This window comes from Hirundo rustica, chromosome 6, assembly GCF_015227805.2.
Source record: "Hirundo rustica isolate bHirRus1 chromosome 6, bHirRus1.pri.v3, whole genome shotgun sequence".
NCBI lineage: Eukaryota > Metazoa > Chordata > Aves > Passeriformes > Hirundinidae > Hirundo > Hirundo rustica.
The window spans coordinates 61,652,724-61,671,041 of record NC_053455.1 but is presented as its reverse complement, the minus strand read 5'-3'; the positions used below and the strand labels follow the sequence as shown (position 1 = coordinate 61,671,041).

Sequence of the window (18,318 nt, the reverse complement as noted above, 5' to 3'; positions counted from 1 at the left end):
CTTTAGGAATCCATGCTGGATTACACTACAAATACATGACAGAACAAATACAAAATAAATGAAACATTTTTAGTAGCACATCACTTAGGGAAAAAAAGATCTTCCAAAGGCTCCCACAAATCTAATAGCAATCTTTTTTATTCACATTAAAAACTTGGGTATATTAATATTATTAATAATAATAATAATAATAAAGTAATCTTCTACTTCAAGGACATGAAACAAGCAGACCTTTGCTCCAACTTACCCTTTCGGGAAATAACTCTTGTGAAAGACTTGTCTGTATGTTTCCTTTTAGTAAGCAGAATTCCTCTTAATTTCTCAAAAGTATTGATTCATTCAAATGGCCATGAGTCTCAACTTCTGGGAGAGATAACTCACCTCTGAAATGTTGAAACTACAAAATCTAAAGGACACTAAAACAATTTAGATGGTATTACCTGTGAAATGTTTGACTACAAAAAGTAAAACACATCTGAAGTGCAAACATGCTCTTTACTGAGTACTCTAAACTCTTAGCTCTAGATGTTCCAGAGCTAAGAAAGTGCCCTATGTTTGCTCTCAAATAAACACAGATTTCTGAGCTGTTATCTTTTTTTCCTAATAATTCATCTTAACAGGAAAAGTACACCTACAGAAGTAAAGCACTGAAACACTGTATCTCTATTAATATTCTTGCTGTGTAGTTTCTGGTGCATGCATTAAGTTTTAATTAGCATTCCCTGAAATTAGCATGCCTGAAAAAGACATTTGTTTGTTTAGAAATCCAGGTTTTCATAATGTTTTGAGTTGGTTTCCTTCCTAGCCTTCACCTCAGAGCTTGACCAGCTGATTTAATTTGCCTAATTTTAAAAGATAATGTAACAACCAAAAGCAAATAAACTCCAGTTAAATTGAATCAGCTTGCTCAATAATGTGCCTTAATATGATTTAATTTTATGCAGACTAATGAATACAGAATTAGGCAGGGCTGGAGCAGAGCACTCCATAAGCCCTGTGGAACAGGCACTGCCATGCCCTGACCCACGGTGCTGTGCCCTGCACTGAGCTTGCCTCCCATGCCCGGATTTGGGGCTGCCAATTATTCCTCCCCATCACTTTTCCCTGCCACCACAGCAGTCTCCAGGCTGGCATGTGGCAGCAGTGGCTCCTTTGGGTGCCTGCATGCAGCCACAACTGTGTCTGTCTGCTGTGGGATTGTCCAGGATACGCAGTTGGCCGGAGAAGCTGTGGGTGCCCCATCCATGGAAGTGCCCCAGGGCAAGCTGGACGGGGCATTGAGCAAACTGGAAAGTGTCCCTGCCCATGGCAGGAGGGTGGAACTGGATAAGCTTTAAGGTTCCTTCCAAACCAAACCATTTCAGGATTCTGTGACAACACACTGCTGCCTGCAGAGATATCATCTGACAAAAATCCATGAGATCGTTTTTAGACACTGTATTTTCAGTCTGCCACATGTCATTTATTTGCCATCATTTCCCTGTCTAATCTTTAAAAGGTTTGGGGCTTTTTTTTGTTTTGTAGGGGTTTTGGTTGTGGTGGTTTTTTGTTTGTTTGTTGTGGTTTTTGTTTGTTGTGGTTTTTGTTTGTTTTTGGTTTTGTTTTTTTGTAAATCATTTAAAAGCCACTTAGTGCTGCTGTGCCCCGTACAGCATCACAGATGTCATTTTGCTGGGTAAATAACATGACGGGAGCACAGCCCGGCGGCACATCTCTGTGAGGAGCAGCAGTCCGTGTCGCAGACAGGGAGGAGTAAAAGAAGTGTGACCTCTAGTGAACCCAAGTGCTAACACCACTCCGGCGAGAGGCACGGCCTGAAGTCATCTGCACGCTCTGCAAAACTTTAGTCATAGCTCAGAAATTAAGATGTATTTTTGTTACATCACAGCCCAGAACGAAGACAAGGACAAGAAAAGGATAAATGTTATAATCTAGATTTTGCCACAGTTTTGAAGTGACTGGAGAGATTAACATTACAGCAGCATGTTAATAAGGAAACACTCTGGTTTCTGACTCCTCTGAAACCACTCTGCCTCCTTTTCATTTTTATTGAAGGCAATAATTTCATTATTTATATTTAAAATATATCAGATATTTAACACAATCTACTGAGAGATTTCTGAGTTATTTGGTGGTCTTCTTATATCATGAACTTCTTGCCTAGAAGTACATACCTGCAGAAGGCTGCAGTTTCTCCTTGTAACCCATCAGGCATTAAAATTAAGGTATTATAGATGAAAGGTGCCTTTTAAAATTCGCTTGAATGAAAGAAACATTACCAGAAAACATGACACTTGAAAGAGACATATGCAATAAACATCACTGGCCAGGATTCCCACAAACAGTGTTCCAACTGCATCCAGTGGAACTGGGTGCTGAACTCGAGACAATTCCTTGCAAATCTCCCTCCGGCAGCTGCGATGTTCAAATTCACAATTCCAGCCCTAGAAAGAGAAATAACAAAGTAGCTCCTTGAGGAAGGCAGCCTGAAATAGTCTGAGCACTCTGACAGCTGAACATGAAGCTACAGAAAGTTCAGCTTTCTGAAGGTTGTAGAGATCACAAAATCTTTTAAATTCACATACTATACTATCAGTTATTTAATATATATATATATACATATATATATATTTAACTGGACCTTTACAACAAAGTACTCTTAGAAATGTGATCACTAAAGCCCCTTGCTCAGGACCACATCCAGAGAGATTTTGAGTAACCCCAAGGATGAAGAGTCCACCTGGCATTTTGTAAGTGGTCTTACACATGGAATTACCTAATAAGAATGACTCCAGTAACATTTGATGTGTATTTTCTCTTAATGTGAGCCGTTAATTACAATTTCTCTTGACAGAAGTGCAGCACCACACCTAGTAAGCACACCAGCTTAAGATGCTGAACTTTGCTGCCTAGTGATCACGCTGAAACACATCCATTATTGACAACATGTGTTCATACAAGAAATACAACTCGAGCACTGCCTGCAGAGCAAACCAGATTAGTGCTTTCTTTAGCACAATGCTTTGCTAAAGTTGTTTCTGGAAGAGGCTAATTTCTACAGGCAGATGAGGAGGGATGCTTAACTAGGATAGAGGCACTGGAAGCACTTAATTTCACAAATTCTTTGCTTATTTACCGCTTTATCAGTGATTTGATTTGACCAAACCTCTAGGATACATCACACGTTCTCTTTAGTCCACATGACGATGCTGCAAGTAACTCTTTAGCTGAACCAGCCAAGATAAAAATCACCTATCACGCTCCAGCTCTGATTTCTGGCATCAGGTGGCGTCTTCATTCAGCACAATACTTGAAAACAGCAAACATCCCCCCCAAGGATCATCACACAAAAGGCTTCAAGGTTAGACATTAAAGGACCCATTATTAACTTGCTACTGGTGCCTTCGGTTGCCGCGTGAGGGAAATTAAAATTTTTAATCTTTGTGGGGTTTTTTTTGTTTTTTTTTTTTTTTTTTTTTTCTTTAAGAGGTACCTGGCAGAGAAGGTAATTGCAGTTTCTTATGCAAATCGAGCAAGAGCAGGGGGAAATACAAGCAGTTTAAATTGATGGCTGCAAGTGAGGACGGCCTTTACTGCTCCGCGTGATTCCATAATCTCGGAAACGCAAAGGCACCGGCATGGCAAGGAGCGTGGTAAAAGAGGCACACAAGTCATTAGCAGAGTAATTATTTCAGGAGATGTAATAACCTTGGAAATTCTTTTAACCTTTACTTCGAAATGTCTGATACTGTCGTAATGGGCAGCTTGTAAGGCGAAGTTGGAGACCAGGAAAGAAGTCCCCTGAACAAAGGTCAGGAGAGTGTGCTGTTTGAACAGAGATAATGGCTTCTTGATTAGGTGATAAAGGTAATTTTCAAGGCTCAACATAAATTAAATAAATATTCAAATGACAGCTTGAAGGTAAAAGCCTGACTTTTTTTTTTTTTTTTTTTTTTTCCCCCGGTTTGATTTTTGAAACACGTGAGTGCTCCTCATTTAAGTAACTCAAAATCCATGTGCATTCCATGCGGTCATGCCCGGTGTTGGCGGGGGTATAAAGAAAAACACACATTGCTTTTTTTAGTATTTATATTTGTACTTCTAGTGAGTCACACACCGGCTCTTGAGTTACAACACTCAGACCTTCTAATGCACCTTTTATAGAAAGAAACCAATATGCAGTAATTGTATCAAAGCACAAACGAGGAAAAAGAGAAAATGTCCACCCAAATGCCGCTTTTTAAGGCGTGGCACGTAGCTACTGCAAGAGAATAACCCTTGGCTGCTACATGGCTGGTGACACCAAGTAGTGAAGGTCACTTTAGGGTCATTTTTTTCATTCGAGTTTACAAGCTTTCAGGAGAAATTACAGAGTTACATTAGAAGGTTTGGAAAAAACCCGGCTTCTAGTATAAAAGCCAGCCGAGGCGAGGTGGGTTTAAAATCCCAGACTCCTGCCTACAGAACAAAAGTATTGTAACCTCTGCAATCAGGTCAGGGGCATCCTTATCGCTCTCTACAAGCCCCTGACCGGAGGGTGCAGCCCGGTGGGGTCGGGCTCTGCTCCCCAGGGAACAAGGCACAGGACAAAATGTTTTGAGGCGAAAGGGGTTTTTTTCGATCGGACTTTAGGAGGAATTTCTTCACAGGAAGGTTGACCAGACATTGGAATGGGCCGCCCAGAGAGGTGGTGGAGTCACTCACCGTCCCTGGAGGTGTTTAAAGAAAGACTGGACGTGGCACTCAGTGCCACAGCCGGTCATAAGTTGGACCCGCTGATCTCAGAGCTCTTTTTCTGGTTGGCTCTGTGATTTTGCGATAAGCGGCACCAGACGGCTGGCACCCTGATCTGGGGGCTACAACACCCCTTGGCGTTCCCACCCAACTGCGAGCCCCTCGCCGGCTCAGCCACTCACCTTTTACCCCCTCTTTTTGCTGAGCGGGGGAGTCGCTCCAGCCGCTCTCCGGCTGTGGAGCTGAGCCTGGAGCTCCGGGCCCGGGGCCCGGACACAAAGCGCAGCCTTTAAAGCGCGATGTGTTTTAAACGCGGTGTGTTTTAAGCGGGGATGTGTTTTAAAGGCTGCGTGTTTTAAAGGCGGCGTGTCCGGAGGAGGGCGGCGGCCGCGGGGCCGGAGCGGCAGGCGGGGACCCCGTGAGGGGCGGGCGGGGCCCGCGCGGAGCTCGCGCGGCCGGCGGGGGAAGGCGCGAGGGGCGCGCGGAGACCGCGCGGCCCCTGACGGACGGGACGGGGCGAGGCGGCGGCGGGTAAATGGGCTCCGCTAAACCGCCCGGCGGGCCCGCTCCGCCCCGCGACCCCGCGGCCGTTGGGGCGGGAGGGAGGCAGGAGGGAGCGAGGGAGGGAACCCGCCAAAGCCCCGGCCCGAGCCCCGCCGGCGCTCGCCCGGCAGCGGGAGGCGGGAGGAGGAGGGAGAGGCCGCGCAGCGCCGCGCTCCCATTGGCCGCGCGGGGCGCGGCGCCGCTCGCTGATTGGCCGCCGCGCCCGCCCCACCCGCCCGCGGCGGCTCCGCGCGTTGAATTCAAATCGGCACCGGGAGCGGCCCCGCGGTTCGGCCGGGCCCGGGCGGTGGCGGCGCCGCTCCTCGGTGCCGCCGGCGCTCCCGGACCCTAGGGTGCGCGGCGGGAGCGCCGGGGAGCGGGAGGGCTCCGGGGTAGCGCGTTCCCCGCGTTTAAAGGCGCCGCCGGCGCGGCCGATGGGCGGTGCTGGGCCGCGGCGGGCGGGGCGGGGCGGGGCCGGGGCCGTTGGGCGGCGGGCGCGCGCGGGCCGGGCCGGGAGGCGGGAGGCGGCGGGACGAGCCCGGCGGCCGCGGAGGGCAGCGGGAAGCGGCCCGTCACGGGGCCCCCCACAACCAGCGCCTCCCTCCATCCTCCCGCCCTGCAGAGCTCGGCGGGACCTGCGATGCGGAGCGGCGCGGCGGGAGCGGCGGGTGTCGCCTCCTGAGGCGGCGGGAGAATGCGACCGACGGGCGGGGAGATGGGGGCCGGCGACAAGGTAATTGCTCCGGTGGGCGAGAGCGGCCGAGCCCCGGAGCTGCCGCTTGCCGCGGGGCGGTGACAGCCCCGCTGCGGGTGAAACCGCTTCGATCGGAGCGATCGCGCCTAGAAACCGCGGGACGGCAGAGACCGAGCGTGTTTTGCCTTCGCTTTAATTTCTGTCCTCGGCAAAATTCCTGAAACTACATCCCTCGCCACCTTTATTCACGGAACCCGTAAAGAACGCTTTTTCTCCCCGGCTCTCCTTTCCTTTTTTTTTTTTTTTTTTTCCTTCCCTGAACAGAAGGTGTGCGGAGGAGCAGGTACAATGATGCTTAGAGCGTGTTTGTCTCGGGACGTTCCGTGGTGCCGTGACAGGGAAGTTGCGATTGGAAGAGGGTCCCGATTGGAGGTGGGGCGGCGCCGGGCCGAGCCCGTCTCCCCTCACAATTTGAGGCTGGCCATGCTGCCCGGGCCCCTCACCGACAGCGGCTCCGGGAGCACCGCAGGACCCCAGACCCATTTCTTGGAGGGCTCCCCGGCGCCGAGCGCGCATGCGCGGAGACGCGGCGCCAAAAGGGAAGGGTGGAATACGAGGGAAAGGACGAGGAAGTGGATCGGTCCCCGATCCAGCCCGTCCGGACACCCCTTCCCTTCAATTCTTCAATTCCCCTGTTATCCTCTCGTCTTCCATCTCGGCAAGCCCCGCGATAGCGTTCCCTTCCACCCAACAAGAGTTGGGAGCTTGTTAAAGTTCGCTGTGAAAAGTTGAGAGCTTGTTAGGCAACACTTCTTTAGTGACTACTGAATACGGGCTGGTCGCCTGAGTCAAGGCGATATGATAAAGGATAAGAGTTCCCTGACATGTAGGGTGGTGTCTGTTTAGCCCAACAAGGATTTATAAGCAGCATCACACCCGCTCCCAGGTCATGACACGTTTCAGTCATTGTTTATAACTCTCTGCTATGCATTAACTTACGTTCTGACTGTTCTTCCTCAGAGGAAGGAAAATGAAAATTACCCGAGGAACAAATGTCACAGGATCCGAACCTTAAGCTACAGGCACAGAAATGGTTTCAGGGAAGGGACCCGTTCGTTTGGAGTAGATTGGAACCCTTGACTCAGAGCTACCCAAAAAATGCAATGGAGCTCCATCCCCCTTTAGCTGTCTTTGGTAAATGGATCGTGGTACACCTGGGTTTTAATATCATCGTCGTTCTTTTTCTTGATGTGTAGGAAAATGAGCATTCTGAGCCATGCAAAAGTGTACTGAAAACCCCTTTGAAACAAACGGCTACCTCACAGTTGGTACTGACAGAGAGACAGCCTGACTGTCAACCTCTAACCACACCCCCAAAACCGAAGGAAACCCCTCCAGCAGATCCATGGACACCCACTTCCAACCTGAAAATGCTGATTAGTGCAGCCAGTCCTGAGATTAGGAGCAGAGAACAGAGACGGCAACTGTCAGACAATTCAAGTGAGGTCCTACAGACAAAACACTGTTTGCAGGTATGTTGTAAAGCTGTCTGTATTTTTTTTTTTTTTTTTAAGTTAGCTGAAGGCTGTTTATTCAGTATAAAAATTATACAATGACATAGCACATCTTATTTCTTAAGTTTTAATTCTGGAGTATTTATCAAATATAAGCAAGGATATTGACTAGCTACACACAACAGGAAATGTTCTGGTTTTATTTCACAGCTGCTGAGGACAAAGGAAGAACACTGGCCCCTTGACAGTGCTCACTACAAAGCTGTTAAATAGCTGTGCTTAGATCTTGTCAAAATCCTCACAATCTCTTTTCCTTCTTCCCATGTAGGAGCACTTATTGGGGGATGAATATGAGAAATCTCAGCCAAGTCGCAAAGAGAAAAGCCTCGGATTGCTGTGCCATAAATTCTTAGCTCGATACCCTGATTACCCCAGCCCTTCACAGAAAAGTTACATTTGCCTTGATGAGGTCACTGAAGAGCTACGTAAGTTGGTGTTCATCCTGTTAAATATTTCTTCCTACAAATTTGCCAATAACCTGGCATTTTTGTTAGTACAGTTTTGCTCCATCCCATTTGGGATGCTTACTCTGTCCTCAAATTTATTTAAACCCAGTTTTAAACCCCTCATTCCTAGAGCAATTTTTCTAGAATGTTGATGTTTCCTCAGTGAACTGAACCGAGAAACTCCAAATTCTGTTTCATACTGAACATCTAAATTATTGCTGATAGCACAAATAACCAGTTGCAGTTTTTTGGGCTCAGAGCCAATACCTAAGATTAGTGGTTAGATTTTTGTAGCAGGAACTAGCATTTCTCAAACTGAGCCCTCAGCTTCCTGTCTGATCATGACATCAAAGCAAGAAACTGCTTTCTGTTCTTGATTATAACTTATATCACTATTTTTTATGTTGCACCAATGATTTCTGCTCAGTTGGTGCTTCTAATATCAAGCTGAAGCTTTTTGAAATCAAAAGGTTATGGAGTTACAGTATTCTACATCTTCTATATGGATAATGGTTATAAAAACTTGAAAGCTGTATGGTTTACATTTTTTTATACTTTGTACAAAAGAACATATTTTAGGAAATGTCTGGCCAAAACCAAGAGTTTATCAGACAAACAAGAAAAGAAGAGCGTGTTAATAAAATACCATGTAAAAGGAAGTTATAAAACAGTCTCCTACCATGAATTTCCAAGGTCACTTAAGGGCACAATCTAAAATCACTGCAGTGAATAATTAAAAATGCTCTGTTTTTTCTAAAGCTGGGTTGAAACCCATGTAATGGCTCTTCTGGCAACAGTAAGTTTTATTTCTTAAGGAATGCTGAAAGCCAGGTATAACTCTGGAACAGCAAAGTCCTTCCATATACGAAGCAAGATTTGCTTTCCTTGCTGGCAAAACCCATGAGGGCCATTTTCAATTTGTGATGTGGAATGGGCAGAAATGATTAGAAGCACAGAGGGAGGACAACAATCTGTGCTGCAGGTAATCCGTGCTGTACCTTTCCCTCCGCAGACGTGGAGCGCAGGCGCATCTATGACATTGTGAACGTGCTGGAGAGCCTGCACATGGTGAGCCGCCTGGCCAGGAACAGATACGTCTGGCACGGGCGTCACAACCTCCCCCAGACCCTGCAGGCCCTGAAAAAGGTGGGAGAAGAGAACAAATACATCCAGCAAATCCAGATGATCAAGAGAAGAGAGTATGAGCATGAATTCGATCCCGACGGGGAAAGAAATGAAGAAATGGCAAGTTCTTTTGGCTCAAGTGAGCAGTCAGAAATGTCTTTTGTCGAGCTCCCAGGAGTGGAATTTCGTGCTGGTAATAATTCTCTATAATGCCAAGAATAATATGTACTTAAAATGATGAATTCCTATAAACTTGGAAAAAAACCCATTTATTAGTCTTCCTTTTTTTTTTCCTGAGGTGGTGCTGCCCCAAAGGCACCACAACTGTTTGCGGTGGGAAAAAGTGCTCTGCACTCTTTCACTTGTCTTATTCGTTTAGTTCTTGTAATTTGTTTCTACATCAGGTGAAACTATCAAATATACCAACATATAATCCAATTGCCATTACAACTGAATTGCTGCAGAAACCAGAACTTACTACTAAATGTAGAAACTTGAAGCATAAATGACTCAATTTGGTTTATTAATCCACCAATCATCTGTTTCTTGTCATGTAGAAACATGATTTTAGAGTCAGCATTGGCCCTGCCTAGGCTCTGTGTTATTCTTACAATTAGTATTGCTGACAAATTTCTTCAGTGTTTGTAGCTGGTGAGTCACTGAGTACTTTAATCCTTCTTTTCTCCTGTCTGTGGCAGCATCAGTGAATGGCAGGAAATACAAGTCCTTACGAGTGATGAGTCAGAAATTTGTGATGCTGTTTCTCGTATCAACACCTCAAATTGTGAGCCTCGAAGTTGCTGCTAAAATCCTGATTGGAGAAGATCAGTTAGAAGATTTAGATAAAAGCAAGTTTAAAAGTAAGTACAACGGCAAGTGTAGGCTAAATGAATTATCTCGATACTACTGCATATAACGAAAAATACTGTCTTATTTTTCCCGCGACAAATATTTATTTGAGCCTCTAAAAAGCTCACTAAACACCTTGTGCAGTTTGTAATTTTTGTATGCTCATTGATACATAATGCCCACCTGAGAGGAAAAGGCCATTAAATCCTCCCCGCTGAAGCAATGTCGCAAGGCTCCATATTGGTAACAATTTATCTTTGCTCAAGCAGCCTGTCAAAGTTTTCAGCACCATTTCACCAAAGATGCCCCAGAATCGTGCAAAATCTGTGTTCTGGCCACATAACTAACTTGGTGGAAATCTAAAGAAGTTCTGTACGTGTCCTGTGACCAACTTGCATGTTGGAGGAAGTGAAACCCTGTGCTCTAACTGCCAATTATTTCTTCATTCTTTTACCCTTCTCAGTTCCCTGTACACTTCCTCCTCTTCCTCTCCATTCAAGTGAAATGGTATTTCTAGGTCTAGGTCAGTAAACATATAATAATTAAAAATGTGCTGCTTTTGAGGGATAGTTGCGGGTTTCATTGAAAATTAGACTCTTCCTTGAGTCTCAGATTCCTTTTCTTGCTTGGGTTATTTTTGATTTTTTTTTTTTTTTTTTTTGGGGAATTGTGTCTATGCAAATACCGATCCTTGATGGTTTCAGTTCATGATTTCCTTTCCATTGCCTCACAGCAACATAGAGAGGGTGGGTGGGTACTCAGCAGGGTTTTTTGCTTGCTTTTATTCTTCCACAAGAAGAGCCTGTCCCACAATAAAAGCATTTTTAGGACGTTCCATCTGTCTACCTGTATTTCAAGTATCAATCCCACGTCTTACCACGTTCTTATGAAGCCAAAATATTCCACGTTCACCTTGCTCTAGAACTCATCTGTAGTTTGACTAATACCTGAAACTTTTCCATAATAGCTCAACCTAGACACAGGGAAGACAAACAGGATGATTATCCTGTTGGATTTTAGTGTCTCTCTTCCCTCCAGTTCCCACGTTTGCCACTGCCTTTTAATCTACTTATGTTTACTAGGGGATTTGTGTAGGTTTGATCATTGCACAGAAATTAACTTGTTTTGAAAACGTTCTTTTTTCTATATTTAGCATAATAAACTTTGCAGCATCTTCTAGATCGGTATCTATGTCATTCTACATTGCATGTAAACTTTGTATCACAATGTTATTTCCTTGTACAAATACCTGTTCCACAAGATGATTCTTATAATTCTTTAAAAAGCCTTTTCCTTTTAGCTGCTTAAAGGGTGTTACAACATTTCTTTATCTGATACATGCTAACTTGTTAATTGCAATTGCTATGCTTTACCTTGATTTCTTTTATTTCAGCCAAAATTAGAAGACTTTATGACATAGCAAATGTTCTCAGCAGCCTTAAGCTTATCAAAAAAGTTCATGTTACAGAGGAGAGAGGTAGAAAACCAGCATTCAAGTGGACAGGACCTGAGGTCTTGCCAAATACTCAGGGTAGGTGTATCTGTAATTTCCTTTTGTTCTGTGATGATATTTTCTGCTCTTTTGTTTTCTCTACTAGAAGTTTTTGATCAAAAGACAGAATAACTAAGCAGAAAATCTTAAACTAGTCACATCACTGTCCTTTAACAGCACAGCAACCAGTGTTTATTTGCACACAGTGGGTATTGAGATTCTTGAATTTCCATGTTCGCTGCTGCTGGTACTTCCAGAATTATAAGCCATGCTCAAATAATTGCTTTTAATTACTGAATATGCATATGATAGATCTTTTTGTTTTGTTTTTCAGATACAAAACTTGAAGCAACTTCTACAACCTGTGCCCCACCTACTTCAGAATCCATCCCTTCCAAAGAGCAGTGCTCAAAAGCCCTTTTTCCTTCAAAAGGAAAGCAAAACTTCACTCGGCATTCATCTCTAATAAAATTAGTTAAGAGCATAGAGAACGACAGAAGGAAGATCCAGTCTGCTCCAACCAGCCCAGTTAAAATAAATGCCAGTATGTATCTTTTCCTACCTCTTCTTTTAGAAACTCCTTTTGCTTTGTTTTTAAGTCAAGATGTAGTCTTGCTTTAAATATTTGGGCTTGCCCTCTTCTCGCAGGACATGTACACGTGTAGGTGGTGCCTCCTTTCAAAAAATACATCTTAAGAACTCTCAAAAATAGAGAAATGGCTACAAACCTTCTGTTTGTCTAGAATCACTGAATCTCTGAACGCTGCATCTTCTCTGAACCTGCTTTGTTGTAGAAACTCTGTTCTGCATCATAACTATCTAAGCAGTTCTGTAGTCCACAAAATGGCCAGAAAATTACCTGTCAGTGTTCATATTCTTGCTAGGTTCCTCTCTGGGGGCCTTTAAAATTTGTTTGACGCAAGCTGACATCCAGCTGATCAAATCAAATCTGGGCTGAGTTTGAGGATAATTTGTCTCATTAAAAGTGTATGTTACATTATATAATGCAGTCTCCTCAAGTTACAGTTAAATTTTAACTTCTGAATTTGATGTACTCACAGTTCTGATTTATGATTTGTTCCTCTCCTCTGACTAGGTACTTATCAGAGTTTACCAGTTTTCCCAAACACAATAGCTCAGTTTCCAGCAATCACTAAACATCAGCTGGAAGGACAATCCAAGTAAGTTTGCACAAGTTTAAAGGTGAGAACAAGTTAAAGTTATGCACAGTTTGAGTGGGGCTGTAACCTGCAAAAACCAGTAAACCCTGAGCACTGCAGGCCAGATTTCATTTGTTTTCTCTTTAGTGGATTGAGAAGTACAAGTTCATGTTAAGTTTTTGTATTACAGAAGGTAATTTGTCAGGACATTCATTTCTGCACAAAGGAATTAAACCACATTTGGGTTTTTTTGTTTTTTGCTGAAGGACAACAGAAGAGATGCAAACGAAATGTGCCCTGTCCTCGCCTGAGGCTGTCCCCAAGCCTGAACCCTCTCAGCAGCCAGCTCTGAGCCAGCCCCTCGGGGTGTGCCCTGCAAGCCACAGCTCCGTGTCACCCGTCATCCTACCTCACCCTCAGTCTGGGGTTTCATATGCAATCTGTCTGCACCCTTCCCAAGCCCACACGGTGACAACCTACAGCCCAGGCTTCATGTTGCAGCCTCTGCCGTGTGCTAGCGTAACTGGAATTAAGGGCAATAATTCAAAAGTATTAAATAAAATAACCACTGAGGAAGGGGATGCTCAGAGAGGTCCCCATGAGCCTACAAAATCCTTGGCAGCTGAAGAAAGACCTGAAACGAAATCAGAAACTTCATCTCAGCGGTGCCTTAAAAGATCACAAGCATTACCAGAGAATAATTTAATTAAAAGGCGTAAAAGTGATGAGGAGAGCCTTGATACTTCTTCGGTAAGTTAAATTAGTTTTAAAATGCCATTTTATGGTTTAATGATGTTGCCACCTACTCACTTTCAGTGTGATGCAGGAGCCTGCCAATGAGTGTAGGCGTTTTAAATAACATCAGGCTTGAAGAGATGGTGTTCATTTGCTGTGCCTGCTGGGGTTTTTATCTAAGAGGACAAAGTGTGCAGGTGTAGTGAGAATAAAACAACTCACAAGACACTACGGCAAAACTTACCTGCTTATACGTGATTCTGGACTAGGTCAGGTTGAGAGCGAGGCTGGAAGCAGGTGATCTTCAAGGTCCCTTGAATCCTAGGATTCTGTAAACTTGCTGACATCCATTCTTGGCTTTAGAGGTGTTAGGAGGGAAAAGTGGATGTATAAAAGTTACTGGACTGGGAACATCCCAAAATCCTGATACTTTCTAAATATTTCCACCCAGTGCTGAGTTGTAGGCATAATAGAGCAGCACATGAATAAGAGGTTCAGATAAACTTGGTGTATATGGAGAGATTGGGGCTGAATTGCTTTCTACTCCTCATTTGCCGATTGTTTTAGCATCTCTGTAAATTATAAATCTGCTGTAAATTTGGCTTGCCCAAACAGTCATCATATGTTACGGGTGTGTTATGACAGCACATGCTATCAAACATCCACGAGCTGGGAAGAAACAAGAGGTGATAACGTGGGCCTGGCTATCCTAGTGACCAGAAGGTTTTATAGCACAAACATGGGAACGAGGAGGAAGAAAAAAGCTTGCTTTACAATTTTGAAGAATGCATGAATATCATTGTAGGGCTCTGATTGAGATTGCTAAGCCTTACAACGCCTGCCTTTCTTTTTCCATGTACTTTTTTTCAAAGGGAGAATCCACTAAGACTGAAAAGCCACCTTCCAATAGCTCACAAACGAATCATGAAATGGACAATGTCCAGGAGGAGAGACAGAATGACACCAAAACAGTAGATCAAAACATGGCAAGTTGCTGCAACCAATGTACAAAAGAAAATATTCCAGAAGATGAAGATAAAATCAAAACAAAACAAGACATACCTGTGGCATTTGCCATTCCTGCTCCTGAGGTAAGATTTGTCTTGCTGTTCCCTGGGAAAACACTACTTGGAGTCTTTGCAAAAGGAACCAAACTATAATGAACTACCCCTACAAAGACTGGTTTTGGTTGAATGCGTTTTACTGTGCTTTTAAAACCTTATTTTGTAGTAATATAGGATTTGTGTTTCTGCATTGAGTACACAAATAAGAGGACACAAAGAGGCTTTCAGGCTTCCGTTGGAACAAAGGTCACACTAAGGAACTGAGGGCAGTGTTGAGATCCCTTACCTCCCCAGTGCTTTGCATATACTTGCTGTCAAATACTTCGGAACAGAATCACATGAAACTCTCATCCTCAGTAAAATTCAGTATTCTGCAGTTAAGACTCATTGCTCTGGAGAACCTGAATAAAGAACAGTTCTGTTGACAAAAACACAACGTGTAAATGCAAAAGTTTTATCTTCCAATATTTGTTTTATGAAAAAAAAAAAAATCCAAGAATGAGGGGATGTGATGATTTACTGGGTCCAGGATGTTTCTTCTGGAAAAACAGTATTCAGTATCAGGGTTTCTTTTCCATCTGGTCAAATTGCACAGTGTTAATCCCAGGTGGATTTCCAGTTCCCCACCAAGAGTATCAACTGGAAATGGAGCCAGCTGACTTCTGTGTGGTTTTAATTGAAAGAGCATGTCCTTGAATCTGCTCTTTTCAGACAGAAAGTAGTACAGGCGTGGGATATGGCATCCTGGGGACATGAAGGATAAAGAGTAAGAGCAAGGCAGGGTTGGAGTTTTGGAGAAAACATTTGGGGTTTGTCTATTACAGGTTTGAGCTAAAGGTGTGCCATCTCTTTCTTTCTCAGACTTTTTTTCCTTCTGGTTATCTGATTCCTCTGACTCACTGCACCCATGGCAACAAGGCAGAGTGCTCCAGTAAAGAGAAGGCTGGGGTGTGTTCTCTGCAGCACACAGCCTACAGCTCTCCCATCACTGGTGAGTGTCCAGGGAACCGGCACAGGGCTGCCTGAACGGGCTGGGGCCAGTTTGTCCTGGTTCCTTTCAACACCTGATGTTTCTGTTCCAGGTGTCATTCCAATGCCAGCCTCAGAACTGAAAACAGTCAATATTCCTGCTTTTCATATAACACCCTTGAACATAATGCTGTCACCAAATTCCATAGCTGCTGCACCTGTCCTGAGCAACTCCTGCCTCAATTCGGGCAGTGCCGGTTCTGCCCCAAATCCGAGCACTTCAGCTCTGAACTTTATGCTGCAACACATAGGACTGATACCTGCTGGTGTGCAAGTTGCTGCAAATCCTGTCCTTCAGCATGTAGCAGTCCCTTCCCAAACAGAAAATACCAACCAGACCTCAGGGAGCACAAATGTGCAAGAAGGGAAGGTGAGTTAAAAGACACTACAGCTCCACCACGGTGGGTTGAGTGGGAAGTGCGGTGCAGTTAATTCCCTTGCAGCGGGTAAAATTTATAAATAAACGTTTCTTTTTGATCTTTAGAAATCAGCACTACCCAAAAAGAGCTAGCAGTGAAGGCCCAGCCTAAGTACAGTAGAAATGAGAGGTTAGCAAGGAAGATAAGTGACTTATTTGTGGTGGAAGTGGAGCCAGCTTGGAAGATGACAAGATGTGAAGAGACAACTCTTTTAGAGGGAGGATTTTACATAGATCTGAGATTGTGATTATTAACAAATTGTCCCTTTGTTACTTTGTCCTCCCTTCTTGTTACTTCCCTAATCTACCCTCAAGTTCTTGTGTTTAATTATAGCTTTAATACTAATAGGGTAGGACTGTACAGGATTTTAAATACTTTTTACCCACATGAAGTTTCTCTGCCTGTTTTCTGTAAGTCTGTATTACCTACTATCTGTTTGTGTTAAAAAAAAGAAGGGGATTAGTGAAACCATATTTTATGTATATGCAGGTATATCCTCAGTAAAAAGTTAAGTTTTTAAATTTCAGAGGGAGGGGAAAAAATAATAGTTTGCTAACATCCTGCAGAAACTTAGAAGTAGAATTTACTTTTTATTCCCCCATAAATGAAAGCAACTTTCTCTTTTCTCTCCAGCCTTCTGCTCCAAAGGAAGCTCAGGAGCCTCAGGCAGCTACAGAAAACTTTTTCCGCACACCGGGAGGGCCAAACACAGAACCCTCGCTATCTGCAACCTCAGATGGTACCCAGAGAACCTCTCAAGGAACTCTCTATATTCCTCAACGAAAACTTGAAGTTTCAGAAGACTAATTTTGGGATAGGGAATTGCTGACTGTGTTAGCAGGCAGAATTCCTGGTAACACACTGCACAACTTCTGGCATTGGACGATGGACGATGGTTTGGACATGTAGTGCCAAGACCTCAATGCTGGAATAGCCTTAATTGATGCTTTAGAAAATAAAACTGACTCTTAAGGAGAAAGTTAATGCCTAATGATTTTTTCCAAAAGGCTTACCTGAAGTATTTCAACAACAAAGTTATGTCTCTAGTGGGGTTTTTTTGTCAGTGTGTGTTGATTTCTTCTATGCAAAGTAAGCTGAAATTGTCTTTGTACAGAAAGGTACCAGTACAGATTTTGCACCAAAAAAAAAAAAAAGTACTGTGAGTATGTAAATATTTTTTTGTCTTAGCAAAAAGGCCGTAGTTAAAATGTTTTGCTTCTGTGTTTAATAATGCTCTTTTGTAAAGTTAGTAGGGAGCACCAGAAAAACCCCCAAATTTTCTTAATCGATTTTTATATAAGTTAAGAATTATTTATACTGTATTTTTAAATCAATTTGTTCAGATTAAACTTACATAAAACTCTGCACTGCCTTTTTCTGTTTGATCAGATTAGATTACCTAAGTTATGCACTGCATATTCACGGGCATCTCTTCATCCTTTTTTTGTCAGGCAGGGGTTGCTGTGTTCTGAAGGAAGGGGGGAAAATGGTATTTTGTGAAAAAGCGAATTGAGCAACTCAATGTAACTTCTGACTTCTTTATCAGTAGATATCACAACTCCTAAATACAAGTCAGAACAAAACAGTTTGGAAGTAAGATATGACCCTGGAGCATTCAGGAACGTGTGTCCAAATGTCACAGAAATTTCAAACAGGTTCAATCAAACCACTCAATGTAAATATGGGCAGCAGTGTCTCATATACACTGAAGGAAGGAAGATGAATACTCCTCACACAGTTCACACTCAGATAACAAGAAATAGCTAACAAATTAAATAAAAGCACGGTGTGTCTGCCTTCCCAAGGTGAAATGTGCCTGGCAGACCAACTGGGGACAGGAGAAACAGTAGCAAATACCAAAAAATATAATTAAAACAGCTACCACAGTAAAACAAAGTCATCTGCTCTTCAATAGTGCCAAGGTCAAACACAGAATAGGACCACTATGGAAATATTCCTTAATGAGGGGAAGGAAGAATAAAAGGTGGAAGAGGGAGGAATTCTCACTAGAGCACTGAGAAGATTTTTCTTTTCCAAAGAAATAACTGATCTTCCTTAAACGTGCTATCAATTTCATTGTGGAATATAAAGCCAAAGGTTTTAGAGACTTGCATTACTCAGTGGAAACAAACTACACACTCCTTTCATTTTTGAGCACCACAGCTGACAGACTAAGAAACTACAGGAATGAGGCTTGGTGAAATGGTCTCACACACGGTGCTGAGAAAGCTGAGCAGGTTTAGGAAGGCTGAGCATGTATTCTTACCTGCTGTCCAGTGTCCCTTGGCTCCTGACACACCGCAGCCGCTTTTTCACGAGCACTTTTCCTCCTGAGTGCTGATTTTGTGGGCTGGAAAGCTGCTCCTTTCTCATCTCCAAGGGTCTCATGTCCCAGCAGACCTGAATCTGTCTCTGACAGCCCAGCTCCCTGCCCTTCCCACCTGCCTCACCTCC

General features: G+C 43.7%; 1 protein-coding gene across 3 annotated transcripts; it reads left to right on the top strand.

Annotated features, from left to right (window-relative positions):
• Positions 1 to 5,900: 5,900 nt before the first annotated feature.
• Positions 5,901 to 17,227, top strand: E2F8 (E2F transcription factor 8). Of its 3 annotated transcripts, none has more exons than XM_040068210.1 (13): positions 5,901 to 6,010; positions 7,228 to 7,503; positions 7,814 to 7,970; positions 9,004 to 9,255; positions 9,815 to 9,976; positions 11,359 to 11,496; positions 11,792 to 12,001; positions 12,554 to 12,638; positions 12,884 to 13,367; positions 14,225 to 14,443; positions 15,278 to 15,407; positions 15,499 to 15,815; positions 16,498 to 17,227. In XM_040068210.1, exons 1-13 carry the CDS (start codon positions 5,972 to 5,974, stop codon positions 16,669 to 16,671), a joined length of 2,643 nt encoding a protein of 880 aa, XP_039924144.1. In that variant the 5' UTR covers positions 5,901 to 5,971; the 3' UTR covers positions 16,672 to 17,227. The 3 variants fall into 3 exon arrangements, with proteins under 3 accessions (XP_039924144.1, XP_039924143.1, XP_039924145.1); XM_040068209.1 differs by having other exon boundaries at positions 9,004 to 9,309; XM_040068211.2 differs by lacking the exon at positions 16,498 to 17,227 and adding an exon at positions 15,930 to 16,473 and having other exon boundaries at positions 9,004 to 9,309.
• Positions 17,228 to 18,318: the final 1,091 nt, after the last annotated feature.